The following is a 14,588-nucleotide window of genomic DNA, read 5'->3' on the forward strand; positions in this document are numbered from 1 at the left end:
TGAGAAAATCACCTTTAAAGTTCTTCAAATTAGGTTCTTAACAATGCATATTACTAATCAAAAATTACATTTTGATATATTTATAGTAGGAATTTTACAAAAAATCTTCATGGAACATGATCTTTACTTAATTTCCTACTGATTTTTGGCATAAAAGAAAAATCAATAATTTTGACCCATACAATATATTTTTGGCTATTGCTACAAATATACCCCAGCGACTTAAGACTGGTTTTGTGGTCCAGGGTCACAAATATTGTCCTATCCTTACCATACATAAACGGAAAGCTTATTTATTCAGCTTTTAGATGAAATCCCAATTTCAAAAAATTTGACCCTTGTGACTGGTTTTGTGGTCCTGGGTCACAAAATATGCTTTTTATCCCAAGCATTGTAAAAAATGCAACATAGAGAGTTTATCCCTTTTTTGCAACCTTTGCTAAGGTGCTATACTGAAAAGACAGTTGTGATGTTCCTCTGAATTGATTCTTCTAACAAAATATTCCCTGCTTTTCCCCAGTTTTTATTTGGCTGTTCGTAAGGAGGCTAACACTCGTTTAGTTGATGGTACTGGTCACAAGCCTCACTACAGCTTGCGTACTTTGTGCCGAGCTCTGAAGTACGTGGCCTCTGACCCCTGCTACAACATTCAACGCTCCCTCTATGAGGTAATATATTTGTCGTCCTCATCAATTCTGCCTGAATTTTTAATATTTTGAGAGTCAAACACATAGTGAGATGTGTATGTTGCAGTAAGGATGTGTTACATGTTGCCATATTGATATATGAACATTTTTCTGTTCATGTAAAGACACATGAACTTGACTTTACCTGGGTATGGATGTACGGTGCCTACAGTATAGAGCATAATATGACAAAACTATTTGAATTTTAATTATGTAAATTAAAATTTTTGACAAGTGTCAATTAATAAAACTGAACATTTAACAGTTCTGAATATGATTTTTTACTTGAATATTGAACATTTGAAATTTAACACAATTGAATTTTTTAATAGACAATATTTTGCATATTTTTTGGTTCTTAATTCTTAGACTGCAAATATCCAGTTTTTTAAAAATAGAGCTTTAACTTGAAGAAGTTGTATTTTTAAAAACTTGATATTTTTTAAGTCGAACCATTCAAAACCAAAAATCCGCTGTTTGAAGATACACGTCCATTTAAAAAAAAATGGCAAAAAAATTCAATTGTGTTAAATATCAAATGTTCATTATTCAAGAAAAAAAATCTAATTCAGATCTATGTTAAATGTCACATAATATTCAGTTTTGTTAAATGATTGTCAATTAAAGTTTACACAATTTTCAAATTTAAATAGTTTTGTCATACTATTAGCTCCATACTACAGTAGAATTGAGCAGCTTAATGAAACAAACCAGCTGTGTTGTCCTGCTATGAATAATGCGTAATGCAGTCTTTACTGCAGCTTGTGATAATCTAGACAGCTTGATTGATTATAATGGAAGCAATCTAGTTTTGTTACGTCACAACACGCCGCTCTCATACAGTGTAGATTGGATGTCAAAGTCCCACTGGCATTATACAGGATTGAACTACTCGACCAGTCTTAACAGTACACTGTATTATGGAGTTTGTTTGTTTACTGATATCAGTATCTGTCTACTCCATATGTGACATTCGACCACAAAACCAGTCATAAGTAGCAGGGGTATATTGGCAAAAGTTACGTTTAAAAGTAATGCATTGCAATATTGCGTTACTCCCTAAAAAAGTAACTAATTACATCACTTAGTTACTTTTTATGGAAAGTTACACTACTTTTGCATTACTTTTTAAACCTGGGGAGGACTTCCTTGTCTCTTTTTAATATAAAAAGTTATTTTCTATCTCTCTGTCTGTCTAATCTATCTATCCTGACAGACTGTATTGCGAAATATTCTAACTTTAACCTTTTAAAACTACTTTAAACTTCAAATTATTTCAGAATGAAAACCTAAAACTTCTTAAACTTTTCAAACTTTTTCAAACTTTCAGGTCCAGCTTTTTCAAGCCAACTAAAACGTTTTCTTGACAAACTTTTTTTTATCTAGTTATAGTTACTGCAGCAAGTTTTAAACCAACGATATGATATTTTTTTGTGTTGGACATAAAAAGTGTGTTGCGTCTGCTTTGTGTAAAGATAATAAAAACACCAAGTGAAGCATATTCATGTAGAGGTTTAATATCTTCTGCAGGGTTTCTGTCTGAGTTTTCTGACTCAGCTGGATCGCAGCTCTCACCCCGTTGTGCAGAAACTGGTGTGTCAGTACATACTAGGAGGAAATGTCAAATGTCTGAAACAGGTAATTATTTTAGAGCTACAGTTGGACACTTTGATCCACAATGTGCTTTGTTTGAAAATAATCCTGTGCTCTCTCTTCAGCCGATCCCAAAGCCAAAGGGCCGCGTGTGTGTGCAGATAGAGGAGTACTGGCTGAGTCGGGGTGACAGGGAGCCTACTGTAGACCACAGTTACATCCTCACACCCTCCGTCAAGCTCAACCTGAAAGATCTGGCACGGGTCGTGGCCGCTGGGTAGGAAAACCCACCACTAATATATGTCCCCTGTGACTTTCTGTAGATCAATCCCACTGTCGATACATATGACATATGCAGCGTCTCTCTAATCATCTGTGGGAGGGTCTGTAACTCTTCTAAAAGATGTGATTCACTTTTAGTTCTTTGGGTTGTAATGATAATATCGACCGATTCGTTCTTCTGTTTTGGTACCATTTGTCTGGGACAGTTCAGATCTAGTGTTTAATTGATTTCTCTATCTATAATATAGAGGTGACTTCAGGACTTTTTGGGCATCAATTTTTTTTACATCAGACTTTTTCTGTACCTCTTTATAGTGAAATCTGAGAAACCCCACACTTTTATGTTTATATATTGCACATCATTTTTTTAAATATAGTATTTACTCACTCTACAGTTTTTGGGATCTGTAAGATTTGTAATGTTTTTTTTTTTTTAAAGAAGGCTCTTCTGCTCATCAAGGCTGTGTTTATTTAATTAGAAATACAGAAAAAGCAGTACAATTCTGAAATATTATTGCAATTTATAAAAGCTGTTTTCTATTTTAATATACTTTAAATTAGAATGCATTCCTGTGATGCAAAGTTTAATTTTCAGCATAATTACTCCAGTATTCAGTGTCACATGATCCTTCAGAAATCATTCTAATATACTGATTTATTATCAATGTTGGAAACAGTTCTGCTGCTTAATTTTTTTTGGAACCTATGATACATTTTTCAGGATTTTTGATGACATTTAAAATAACAGCATTTATTCAAAATAGAAGTTTTTTGTAACAATAAAACTGTTCAAAGTTCTTTGAAAGAAATGAATCATTTTATTCAGCAAGGATGTTTTAAATTGATAAAAAGTGATTAGTAAAGGCTTATATTGTTAGAAAAGATTTCTATTTTAAATAAATTGTGTACTTTTTAACTTCTTGTTCATTTTTTGTGTGTTGTTTCTGTGATTAGGATCCATCCGGTGCTCATTCAGGGGGAAACATCTGTAGGAAAGACGAGTCTGATAAAATGGCTCTCAGGTGCCACAGGAAACCAGTGTGTGCGAATCAATAACCATGAGCACACTGATATCCAGGAGTACATCGGCTGTTACTCCTCTGATGAGCAAGGCAAACTTGTCTTCAAAGAAGGTACTGAACCTTTGGTGCAAACATTAGCATTGAAATATACAAGCATATGAATCTGTTATAATGCCTAAATAATAATGCAACAATTAAAATGATATTTTTTAATGCAAAGAAATTATGTAAATACATGAAAATGGAGGCTAAAACAATTGAAAACCTTAAGTTAATGATATTATGAATTTTAAGCGTTTGCTGCCATGTCAGATGGTAAATGAGATTGTTGTCTCTCTTAATGTATAGTTCAGTGTTCGATTGCCCTCATGTCTGTGACATGTTTTCATGTGAACAACATATGTTTTTTTCCCCCATGAAGGCGTGCTGATCGATGCCATGCGAAAAGGTTATTGGATCATTCTAGATGAATTGAACCTTGCCCCCACTGATGTCCTCGAGGCTCTGAATAGATTGCTGGATGACAACCGGGAGCTCTTCATCGCTGAGACACAGGAAGTGGTCAAAGCCCACCCCAGATTCATGCTCTTTGCCACCCAGAATCCTCCTGGGCTTTACGGGGGCAGAAAGGTCTCTTCAATAGATTTTTAAAACTACCACATGACCTTTTGTAAACTCCAATCTGCAACAATAATGGGGGAACTAATTAGTGCTTGTTGTGATATTACTGCTCAGGAAGGGCTCATGAATATTAATGCTCAACATTAAACATCCTGTGTCTTTCATTTTGCATAGGTTCTGTCTCGAGCGTTTAGGAACCGTTTTGTGGAGCTGCATTTTGATGAGCTGCCCAGTGCAGAGCTTGAGAACATTCTGCATCAGCGCTGCAGTTTACCCCCATCCTACTGCTCCAAACTCATCAAAGTCATGCAGGACCTGCAGGTGCGCATCTCATTTTGTTTCATCAGTGCATAATAGGGATGCAACAATATTATCAATATCGTGGTATCACGATAGCAAAACTCTCAATTTTATCATGGTCACATGATAAACGACAAACAGTGCAGATTTCGAAATATTCTAACATAGAAGGTCTTTGAAGTTGTGTTTTGGGCCATTTGGCACAGTATCTGTCAAACAAACTAAAACCGAAAGCACAAAAGGGCTTAATCCCTTTATCAGGTGATCAGCTCGTGATCCGGTGTTTTCCGCGCCTCAGAACGGCTCAGTTCACAGAGAATGGAGTGAACTTTTTATAGCATGTGCTGTGGGTTTAATCCGCATTTGGGAATGGAACTATTTTAAGCAATGGAATTGATCAAGAATAGTCAATATTGTGTCTAAAATGTTGCTTGATTTAAACTTCTAGTTTATTGAACTACTATTGTGTAAAATCAGTGTCACATTGCAATCGTGTTGATATTCAGGGAATCGTATTGGTCATGCAATGTTGCGGACCTAAATCATATAATATGTGACCCTGGACCACAAAACCAGTCTTAAGTCGCTGGGGTATGTTTGTAGCAATAGCCAAAAATACATTGCATGGGTCAAAATTATTGATTTTTCTTTTATGCCAAAAATCATTAGGAAATTAAGTAAAGATCATGTTCCATGAAGATTTTTTGTAAAATTCCTACTGTAAATGTATCAAAATGTAATTTTGATTAGTAATATGCATCGTTAAGAACCTAATTTGGACAACTTTAAAGGTGATTTTCTCAGTATTTTGATTTTTTTGCACCCTCAGATTCCAGATTTTCAAATAGATGTATCTCGGCCAAATATTGTCCTATCCTAACAAACCATACATCAATAGAAAGCTTATTTACTGAGATATTTACTTTCTATATACATCTCAGTTTTGTAAAATTTAACCTTATGACTGGTTTTGTGGTCCAGGGTCACATATTATAAATATATTTTTTTCTGCCGTAGTAAGCATCTATAATTTTTTAAGATTAAAAAAGTCTTAATTTGGCATTTTTTTTATATATATAACGCAATAAATATTGTATTGAAGACTTCATATTGCAATATTGCCATATCGTGAGATTTTGATATTGTTGCATCCCTAGTTCATAAGAACCTAGTTTGAGAAGGTTATGATTAAAATGTTTTAAATGGTGGGATTTTTATCAGTCCTTACGCAGGGGATCCAGTGTGTTTGCTGGAAAGCATGGATACATCACTCTAAGAGACCTGTTTCGCTGGGCTGAACGCTATAGGCTGGATGAGCAGACTGACACATCGCGTGATTGGCTACAACATCTGGCAGATGACGGTAACATCCAGTGACAAACTTTTGACTCTCATGGAGTAAAATAAAAATATGTTCACTACAGTTCAAATGTTTATCTTATGTCTATTATGTGCACCAAGGCCTCATTTATTTAGTAAAACAGTAATAATGTAAAATAATAGTACAATTTTAAATGAAATTCTCTTTGTTTTAAATGCATTTTATTTCTATGATGGCAAAGCTGAAATTTCTGCAGCCATTACTCTAGTCATTAGTGTCACATGATCCTTTAGAAATCATTTTCAATATAGATTCACCTAGTAAAGTAATATATATACTAAGTGTAGTTCAAGTTTATTAACATATTTACTGATGTATCCCTTGAGACTTACTGATATAAAAATTGCATTTAAACTTTATTTGGAGTACTACTTGTGCACAGTGCACATTTTCTAATATTAAGCCTAAAATATGTTTTAATGTCACTGTTAATGAGGATTGTATACTCTTTAAATATTTTACAATTAAAGACCAATATACATGTAAAGAGTTACGTCTCAAATTAACATAAACAGTTGAGATTTGTATCAAGTTTAATTTGTGTCTTTTTCTGCTATTGTATTTCTATCTTTAAATTAATCAATTATATAAAGTTCCGGGACCCACTCATAATCGTGTTAAATAATAATGATTACAGACAGTATAGACCAAAATAATCATGATTATTATTTTTGCCATTATCAAGCAGCCCTAATTTAAAGTGTACCTAAAGTATACTTGCAATAGTTCAACTTTAGCACAATCAAATGTACTTAAGCAGATAATCTTTAGTTTGACTTCAGCACTACTTCTGCACAATTAAAGTGCATTATGTATAAAATTAGTTGGTCCAATTTAGCAGACTTTAAATATAACTCCTTAGTATACTGAAAGTACAATTGCAGTGAATTTATATATATATATATATATATATATATATATACTTATCATGAAATAAATTAATTTTACACTAAATGCATTATTTAGGATACAGTTTGAATAAAAAATAAAAAAAATCCCTGACCCCAAAACTGATTTAATATTTGAAGATTTTAAAATGTAATAATGATTATGTTCACTCTTTCAGGCTACATGCTGTTGGCTGGTCGTGTCAGGAAGCCAGAGGAAGCGCTAACCATCCAGAGCATTTTTGAGAAGCACTTTAAAAGGACTGTGAACCCAGATGCTCTTTTCTGTGAAGCTCAGGTCACCTCTCAGTTCAGTGAGTTTTTAAGCACAAACAGAGGCACACCGCATTCTGACATCAGGTCGATGACTTTCAATTACTAATATTGTTCTCACTGGTTGTTCCATTGCATTATCACATAAACAAATACCAGTAGTATGGCACAGTTTAATGACAGTCCTTAATAAGGCATATTATTAACCCTCACTTCAGCGTGTTCTTATATAATACAGTCATTGAGTGTGAACTTATCGATTGTTTCTTGTGATGCTTATTTCCCTGTATGCCGATGAGTGAAGATGGCAATATTTTCCATGAAATGTTAAATCCTTTATTCTGATGCTTACCTAAAGATCAGTTTGATTAGCTCACTTTATAACTAATGGTCAGATTGATTGTTTTGGCTGGCTCAGTTTGGTATATTGATGGTTGTTGATGGCTTGGCACTTGGCAGGCCCTTTCGTGGACAGCATTGCGGGTGTCCCTGAAGAGTTCGGCCATGTGGTGTGGACCCAGGGCATGAGGAGACTGGCTGTGCTTGTGGGACGAGCACTACGTTTTGGAGAGTCTGTCCTACTTGTTGGGGACACGGGGTAAGCTGTGGTACAATCCCTAGATGAACCTGAATGAGAGGGTTTCTATTCAAGTATTTGAAGCTATTAGAGTATTCAGTCATAAGGGTCAGTTTTTCAAAATTAAAATCTATACATCATCTAAAAACTGAATTAACAAGCCTTCCACTGCTGGATTCTTTTGATAAGATATGACAGCAGTTGGCCAAGATACAACTATTTGACAATCTGAGGGTATCTGGAATCTGAGGGTGCAACAAAACGAAATATTGAGAAAATTGTTGTTCAGATTAAGTTCTAAGCAATGCATATTACTAATTAAAAAACAATTTTTGATATTTACGGTAGGACATTGTCAAAATATCTGCATGGAACATGATCTTAATATCCTAATGATTTTTGTGGCATAAAAGAAAAATGATAATTAATATAAAATAAATTAATTTAGATGGTTTGTTATTCTTTGTTTTGTTTTCAAATATTGTTGTAAATGTGGAGGACAGATATTGAAAAAAATATCAAATCACCTGTTTTAATCAAAAATAAGTTTTGCCTTTACAACCTTTAGTAGCTTAATTTATTTATCAGATAAAACATCAAGAAGTTTACAAGTTCTTCCTCTTTACTGCAGCTGTGGTAAAACCACCATCTGCCAGCTGTTTGCTGCATTAGCTAGTCAGAAGTTCTTCTCTGTGAACTGCCACTTGCATATGGAGACGTCTGACTTTCTGGGTGGCCTTCGACCTGTCCGTCACACGGGAACCCAACAGGTAATATTCATATTTCTTCTTATTGAGTTTAGAAATAAACTCTTAATTCTAGTGCTAGACTGACAAACACTTATTCATCATGTGTTATGTTTCAGGCTGATGCAGAGGATGGCCGTCTGTTTGAATGGCATGATGGACCGCTGGTACTGGCGATGAAACAGGACGGCGTGTTTCTAATGGATGAGATCTCACTTGCAGATGACTCTGTGCTGGAACGACTCAACAGGTGTGAATTTATCCTTAGTGTTGTAACATTGACCGCTCATTAGGGATAGTTTAATAAGATTTTTAACTCAAACTGTTGCAGTCTTTCAGTCATATAATGGCAGTCAAATGGGACCCACAACATTGAGAGTCACAAAAACATACACAGACAAAACCAAATGAAAAACCCTGCGGCTCGTGATGATACATTGAGGTCTTAACACACTAAAAAAATTGGTCTGTGCAAAAAAACTGAACAGTATTTATGTCATTATTTACCTCTGATCCACCACGATGTCCAACATTCCTGAGCGCGTTCACAAAAGCTGGTGTTAATACGTCACTCATTGAGAGATTGTGGGTAAGACAGCTACTCAAAATGGTAATTACTTGTGCTTATCCTGATTGTTGCAACCGACTCCCAACTTTTGAGCCTGATCGACTGAAGTTATGGTTGCTTGCTCTTCGTCACACACACCGACTTTTGTGAATGCATTCACAGTTGGACATTGTGGTAAAAAAATTGTATACATACTGTTCAGTTTCTTGCACAGACCGATTGTTTTGTGTGTTAAGACCTCAGTGTATCATCACGAGCCGCAGGGTTTAATTTGGATTTTGTCTGTTTATTTTTTGACTCTCAAAGTCATGGGTCCCATTGACTCCCATTATATGAGTGACAGACTGCAAAGGTTTGAGTTAAAAATCACAATCTTGGATGCCCTGGGGATAAGCAGATGAACATCAAATTTTTATTTTTGGGTGAGCTATGCCTTTAAGATAGTGTTTTAATAGTACTTTTTTTAGTTTGGTTTGGCTTGGGAAATTAAAAAATATGCCTGAAGCTATTAAAATTAATTGAAATCGTGCCCTAAGTGTGCAACTACATCATCACATCAGCACAATGCGATTCACTTAATTTTTGTATGCATGTGATATTAGCATATCTGATGTATAAAGTGATTATATGACTGTCTGTGTGTCCTGTACAGCGTGTTGGAGACTGAAAAATCTTTGGTGCTGGCAGAGAAAGGCAGCGGAGATGATGATGATGTTGAGCTGATCATTGCTGGGAAGAAGTTCCGGCTCGTTGCCACCATGAACCCTGGAGGTGATTTTGGAAAGAAAGAGGTCAGTGCATGGAAAATTGGCATGGCTGAGGAACGTTATGTGACAGTGCACCACAAAATGGAAATTCTGTCATTAATTACTAATCCTCATGTCATTCCAAACCCGTTTGTTTATCTTCAGAGCACAAATTAAGATATTTTTGATGAAATCCAAGAGCTTTCTGACCCTCCGTAGACAGGAACGCAACTACCACATTCAAGACCCAGAAAGGCAGTAAGAACATTGTTAAAAAAAGTCCATTCTTAAGTAAAATTTTATGAAGCTATGAGAATATTCTCTGTGCGCAAAGAAAACAAAAATAACAGCTTTATTTAATTCTTCTCCTTTACTTCTCCATCCGGCGGATGGTGGATTCTCGTAACTTTAGAAAGTCAGATAGCACTTGGATTTCATCAAAAATATCTTAATTTGTGATCTGAAGATGAAAGAAGGACTTACAGGTTTGGAACGACATGAGGGTGAATAATTAATGACAGAATATTCCTTTTTTTGGTGAACTAACCCTTTAAATATTCTCTAAAAGACTAGTATTAATATTGAAATAAGTGGATTTTGTTTGCATGAAGCAAGCAAACAGTGGCCCTAATGTGTTTGCGTATGTACAGCTATCTCCAGCACTCAGGAACAGGTTCACAGAGATTTGGTGCCCTCAGAGCAACAGTCGTAATGATCTAATGCAAATCATCCAACACAATCTGAGGCCTGGACTCTCTCTGGACCAGCATGACCACCAAGGTGAGTCACTCAGCAGAGAGCAATCAATCCTAACAACCTAGTTTCACACCCTAATTGAATCTGATTAGTCAGTAGTTGGATTCCTAGCAAGCAGTTCTAGTCTCATTATTGCCCTTCCTGTCTTCCCATCTCAGGTAAAGACATAGCAGAGCTCATGTTGGACTTCATCGACTGGCTGACCAATCAGGAGTTTGGTCGACGGTGTATTCTAAGCGTGCGAGACATTCTGTCATGGGTGAACTTCATGAACACGGTGTGTGAGCGGGATGAGGATGGCTTCATGACCATGGGAGAGCTGGAAGAAGAGGAGCCAGAATGGGACCTGAGATTAGACACCGTTACAGCCTTTATTCACGCTGCGTGCCTTGTGTACGTGGATGGAATCGGCTCAGGTGGGGAAAGAGTTAACAGAAACTTAATTTTTCATATTTTGGTACCCATTTACCACCAAAAGAAGTTTAAAAATGTTTGCTGTTTAAAAATTTGAGGTCAGTAAGATTTTTTATGTTGTTTTATATATTGATAGATTGTTAACGGCTGGTCTATGTGGTAATATAGTACATCAGGCAGGACATCCAAACATTCACCTGTCATTCATTGACCTTACATATGGCTTTTCATCTGAAAGATGCATGGCCTTGCATGGTCACTTAATCTAATGTTATCCTATTCAAGTGTCTGTGTGGAGTGTTGAAGCTGAATAGTAGTGCACTTACTTCCTGACAGATGGAGGTGCTGGTGCAATCACTTGCTCCTAAAATATTTGATAAAAGTAATACATAATTCGAATCTGTCAACAAAGAATCGTTGTGCTTTTGTAAAGTAATGAAATCAAACCGGATGCACTTTCTGCCATCTCTGTCTATCTGAACTCGAGTGCAAATCTTCGAAACACTGTGTATACTTACCTTAGAGATGTATGAAATTTTTCTATAGAGAGTGAAATATCTACTTTTAAATGAACCAATTCAAATAGAAAACAAATATTCTCACATTATGTGATCGGTATGAAACATGCATAGATGTGAGTCACTACTGCGAAGATGACGAGTCAGTGTCGCCGATCTCATCTCTTAAGCCAAAAACAAAAAATAGTATAGCAATAAATTATTAAAACGTTAATACAGTCTCCTTGCTGTTTTTCCCTGATACATTCATAATTATTATATCTGCGATGTGGCAAGCTTTTGTGCATGTGCATGAGCACTTATTAGACTATGCAGGCAATTATAGGCTCATTATTATGATTTATATGGTTTATTAATAAACATGTGACTAATAGTCAACTAATGATTAAAATGAATGACTACTTTCAGCAGGCATTACTTAACATGATTTCATAAATCATTCTACTGTGGTTATTTGGTGCTCAAGAAACGATTTATTTTATCAATGTTAAAAACTGTTGTGCTGCTTAATGTTTTTGTGGAAACCTTGGCACCCTGGGTCCAAACGAGCCGTTTTTGGAGCTAGAATAAATAAATGCTTTGTTTATAATGAGGAGGTTTTAAGCTATGAAACTTGCAGGATTTTTTAGTAGTACAAAGACTTCTTATATGCCAAAAGATCTAGGCAAATTTGATTTCTCATGTCATGACGCCATTTAAAAAAATTATAATTTACCGCAATAATAAGTGACCACAAACCTTTGAACAGTAGTTTATGCATTTTTTTTCACAGATCTAATATCCCCTAACATAGTACTCAAGAAAACCTAAATTCTTCTTAATGGCCTCGTTTTTTCTTTGTGGTACTAGGAACCACAGTGTCAGCAGCAGAGAATGCCCTGGTGGCACGGAAATTGAGTATGGAGTACCTGGAGAAGAGACTGAGCAGAATTACAGAGCTAGATGAGGAGATGCAGGATGCGCTCAGAGTCTACGACACTAGTGTCCCCCGAGAGCCCCAGTGGGGTGAAGACTTCTTTGGCATTGACCCCTTCTACATTGCTGCAGGTGAGGAATCCACAAAATATAAAAGTATAAATGTGACCCTGGACCACAAGACCAGTCTTAAGTAGCACGGGTATATTTGTAGCAATAGCCAAAAATACATTGAAGAGGTCAAAATTATTGATTTTATTCCAAAAATCATTAACATATTAAAGGAACACTCCACTTTTTTTGCAAATAGGCTCATTCTCCAACTCCTCCCGAGTTAATAAGTTGAGTTTTACCGTTTTGAAATCCATTCAGCTGTTCTCCTGTTCTGGCGATATCACTTTTAGCATAGCTTAGCATAGATCATTGAATCCTATTAGACCATTAGCATCACATTCAAAAATGACCAACGAGTTTCGATATTTGTCCTATTTAAAACTTGACTCTTCTGTAGTTATATCGTGTACTAAGACCGGTGGAAATGCAAAGCTTCAAGTTTCTAGGCTGATAAGATTAGGAACTACACTCCCATTCCGGCGTAATAGTCAAGGAAGTTTGCTGCTGTAATAAGGCCGAAGCAGGAGCAGTAATACCACGCAGCACATGTGCAAATGCTAAACTAGCTGGGAACTCATTTCTGATAATACTCCGCCTGCTTCGGCCTTATTACGGCAGCAAACTTCCTTGACTATTACGCCGGAATGGAAGTGTAGTTCCTAATCTTATCAGCCTAGAAACTCGCAGCTTTGCATTTCCACCGGTCTTAGTACACGATATAACTACTGAAGAGTCAAGTTTTAAATACAACAAATATGGAAACTCGTTGGTCATTTTTGAACGCGATGCTATTGGTCTAATAGGATTCAATGATCTATGCTAAGCTATGCTAAAAGTGGTATCGCCAGAACAGGAGAACGGCTGAATGGATTTCAAAACGGTAAAACCCAACTTATTAACTCGGGGGGAGTTGGAGAATGAGCCTATTTCCAAAAAAAGTGGAGTGTTTCTTTAAGTAAAGATCATGTTCCAAGAAGATATTTAGTACATTTCCTACTGTAAATATATCAACATTACATTTTTGATTAGTAATATGCCTTACTAAGAACTTAATTCGGACAACTTTAAAGGTGATTTTCTCAGTATTTTGATTTTTTTTTGCACCCTCAGATTCCAGATTTTCAAATAGTTGTATCTCTGCCAAATATTGTCCTTACAAACCATGCATCAATGGAAATCTTATTTATTCAGCTTTCAGATGATGTGTAAAAAAAGTTGTGTGGTACAAGGTCATATATATGTCAGAATAATTTCTCAGATAGGACTTTTGGGTGTCTGTTTGCTACATATAGTCTGATCTACCCACAGGTCCTGAAAGTGAAGGCAGGAGTCTGTCGGACTACGCTTTGAGTGCAGGCACCACTGCAGTGAATGCTCAGAGGATACTACGAGCGCTGAAGCTTCAGAGGCCTGTACTTCTTGAGGGCTCACCTGGAGTGGGCAAAACCAGCCTGGTTGCTGCCCTCGCCAAGGCCTCTGGGAACCATCTCGTCAGGATCAACCTGTCTGAGCAAACTGTATGTCAGTTTTGATTTAGCATTGCTTTCTAGAATCTACATCTAATTGATGTTTTATAACTCTAACAATGCAGTGACAACCTTTTTTGACTGGTGGAAAAAAGTCATATAATATAATATTTTTTATTTATTGTGATGTTTTGTCTTCTCTGCACAGGATGTAACAGATCTCTTTGGCACAGACCTGCCGGTGGAAGGTGGGAAAGGAGGGGAGTTTGCATGGCGTGATGGTCCTCTCCTTGCAGGGCTGAAGGCTGGACATTGGATCGTACTGGATGAGGTACAGATGAATGGAAATGTGTTTCAGTTTTTTCTACAAAAATGTCCACTTTTGGTATGGCAAGATGTCTTAAAATGTATTTGTTTTTCTAACATTTAAACGTAGACCACATTATTAGATTATCCTTTGACTTTATGAATACACATAAATGACAGCTTGATTTTTTTTTTAAACCTTTTTTGTGCATTTATTTATAGACCACATGTACCATTTTTGTTACTGGTGTTACCTTACTTCTTTGGCAATTTTAAAGGTTTTAATGAAATAATATTTCTCTTTAACTGACACCAGTGACAGTAACACCATTGACAATTTGAATGAAAAATGCATTTTACAAAATAGCTGCTGCAAGGTATCAAACCACATGTTTTGTGGTCCAGGGTCACATATAT

General features: G+C 36.1%; 1 protein-coding gene across 1 annotated transcript in view; it reads left to right on the forward strand.

The window, feature by feature from the left end:
* mdn1 (midasin AAA ATPase 1) overlaps positions 1 to 14,588 on the forward strand; it is a 79,428-nt gene that overhangs the window by 18,839 nt on the left and 46,001 nt on the right. Inside the window, exons 21-38 of the mRNA XM_073816605.1 lie at positions 521 to 668; positions 2,217 to 2,324; positions 2,405 to 2,556; positions 3,516 to 3,694; positions 4,005 to 4,213; positions 4,379 to 4,525; positions 5,726 to 5,867; positions 6,952 to 7,086; positions 7,505 to 7,643; positions 8,254 to 8,392; positions 8,488 to 8,618; positions 9,589 to 9,727; positions 10,333 to 10,462; positions 10,597 to 10,854; positions 12,220 to 12,417; positions 13,708 to 13,916; positions 14,074 to 14,196; positions 14,394 to 14,400. Of these exons, the coding sequence (XP_073672706.1) occupies positions 521 to 668; positions 2,217 to 2,324; positions 2,405 to 2,556; positions 3,516 to 3,694; positions 4,005 to 4,213; positions 4,379 to 4,525; positions 5,726 to 5,867; positions 6,952 to 7,086; positions 7,505 to 7,643; positions 8,254 to 8,392; positions 8,488 to 8,618; positions 9,589 to 9,727; positions 10,333 to 10,462; positions 10,597 to 10,854; positions 12,220 to 12,417; positions 13,708 to 13,916; positions 14,074 to 14,196; positions 14,394 to 14,400 (2,693 nt within the window). The remainder of the gene's footprint in view (positions 1 to 520; positions 669 to 2,216; positions 2,325 to 2,404; positions 2,557 to 3,515; positions 3,695 to 4,004; positions 4,214 to 4,378; positions 4,526 to 5,725; positions 5,868 to 6,951; positions 7,087 to 7,504; positions 7,644 to 8,253; positions 8,393 to 8,487; positions 8,619 to 9,588; positions 9,728 to 10,332; positions 10,463 to 10,596; positions 10,855 to 12,219; positions 12,418 to 13,707; positions 13,917 to 14,073; positions 14,197 to 14,393; positions 14,401 to 14,588) is intronic.

The sequence above is a fragment of the Garra rufa genome, chromosome 13 (genome assembly GCF_049309525.1).
Source record: "Garra rufa chromosome 13, GarRuf1.0, whole genome shotgun sequence".
Taxonomy (NCBI): Eukaryota; Metazoa; Chordata; class Actinopteri; order Cypriniformes; family Cyprinidae; genus Garra; species Garra rufa.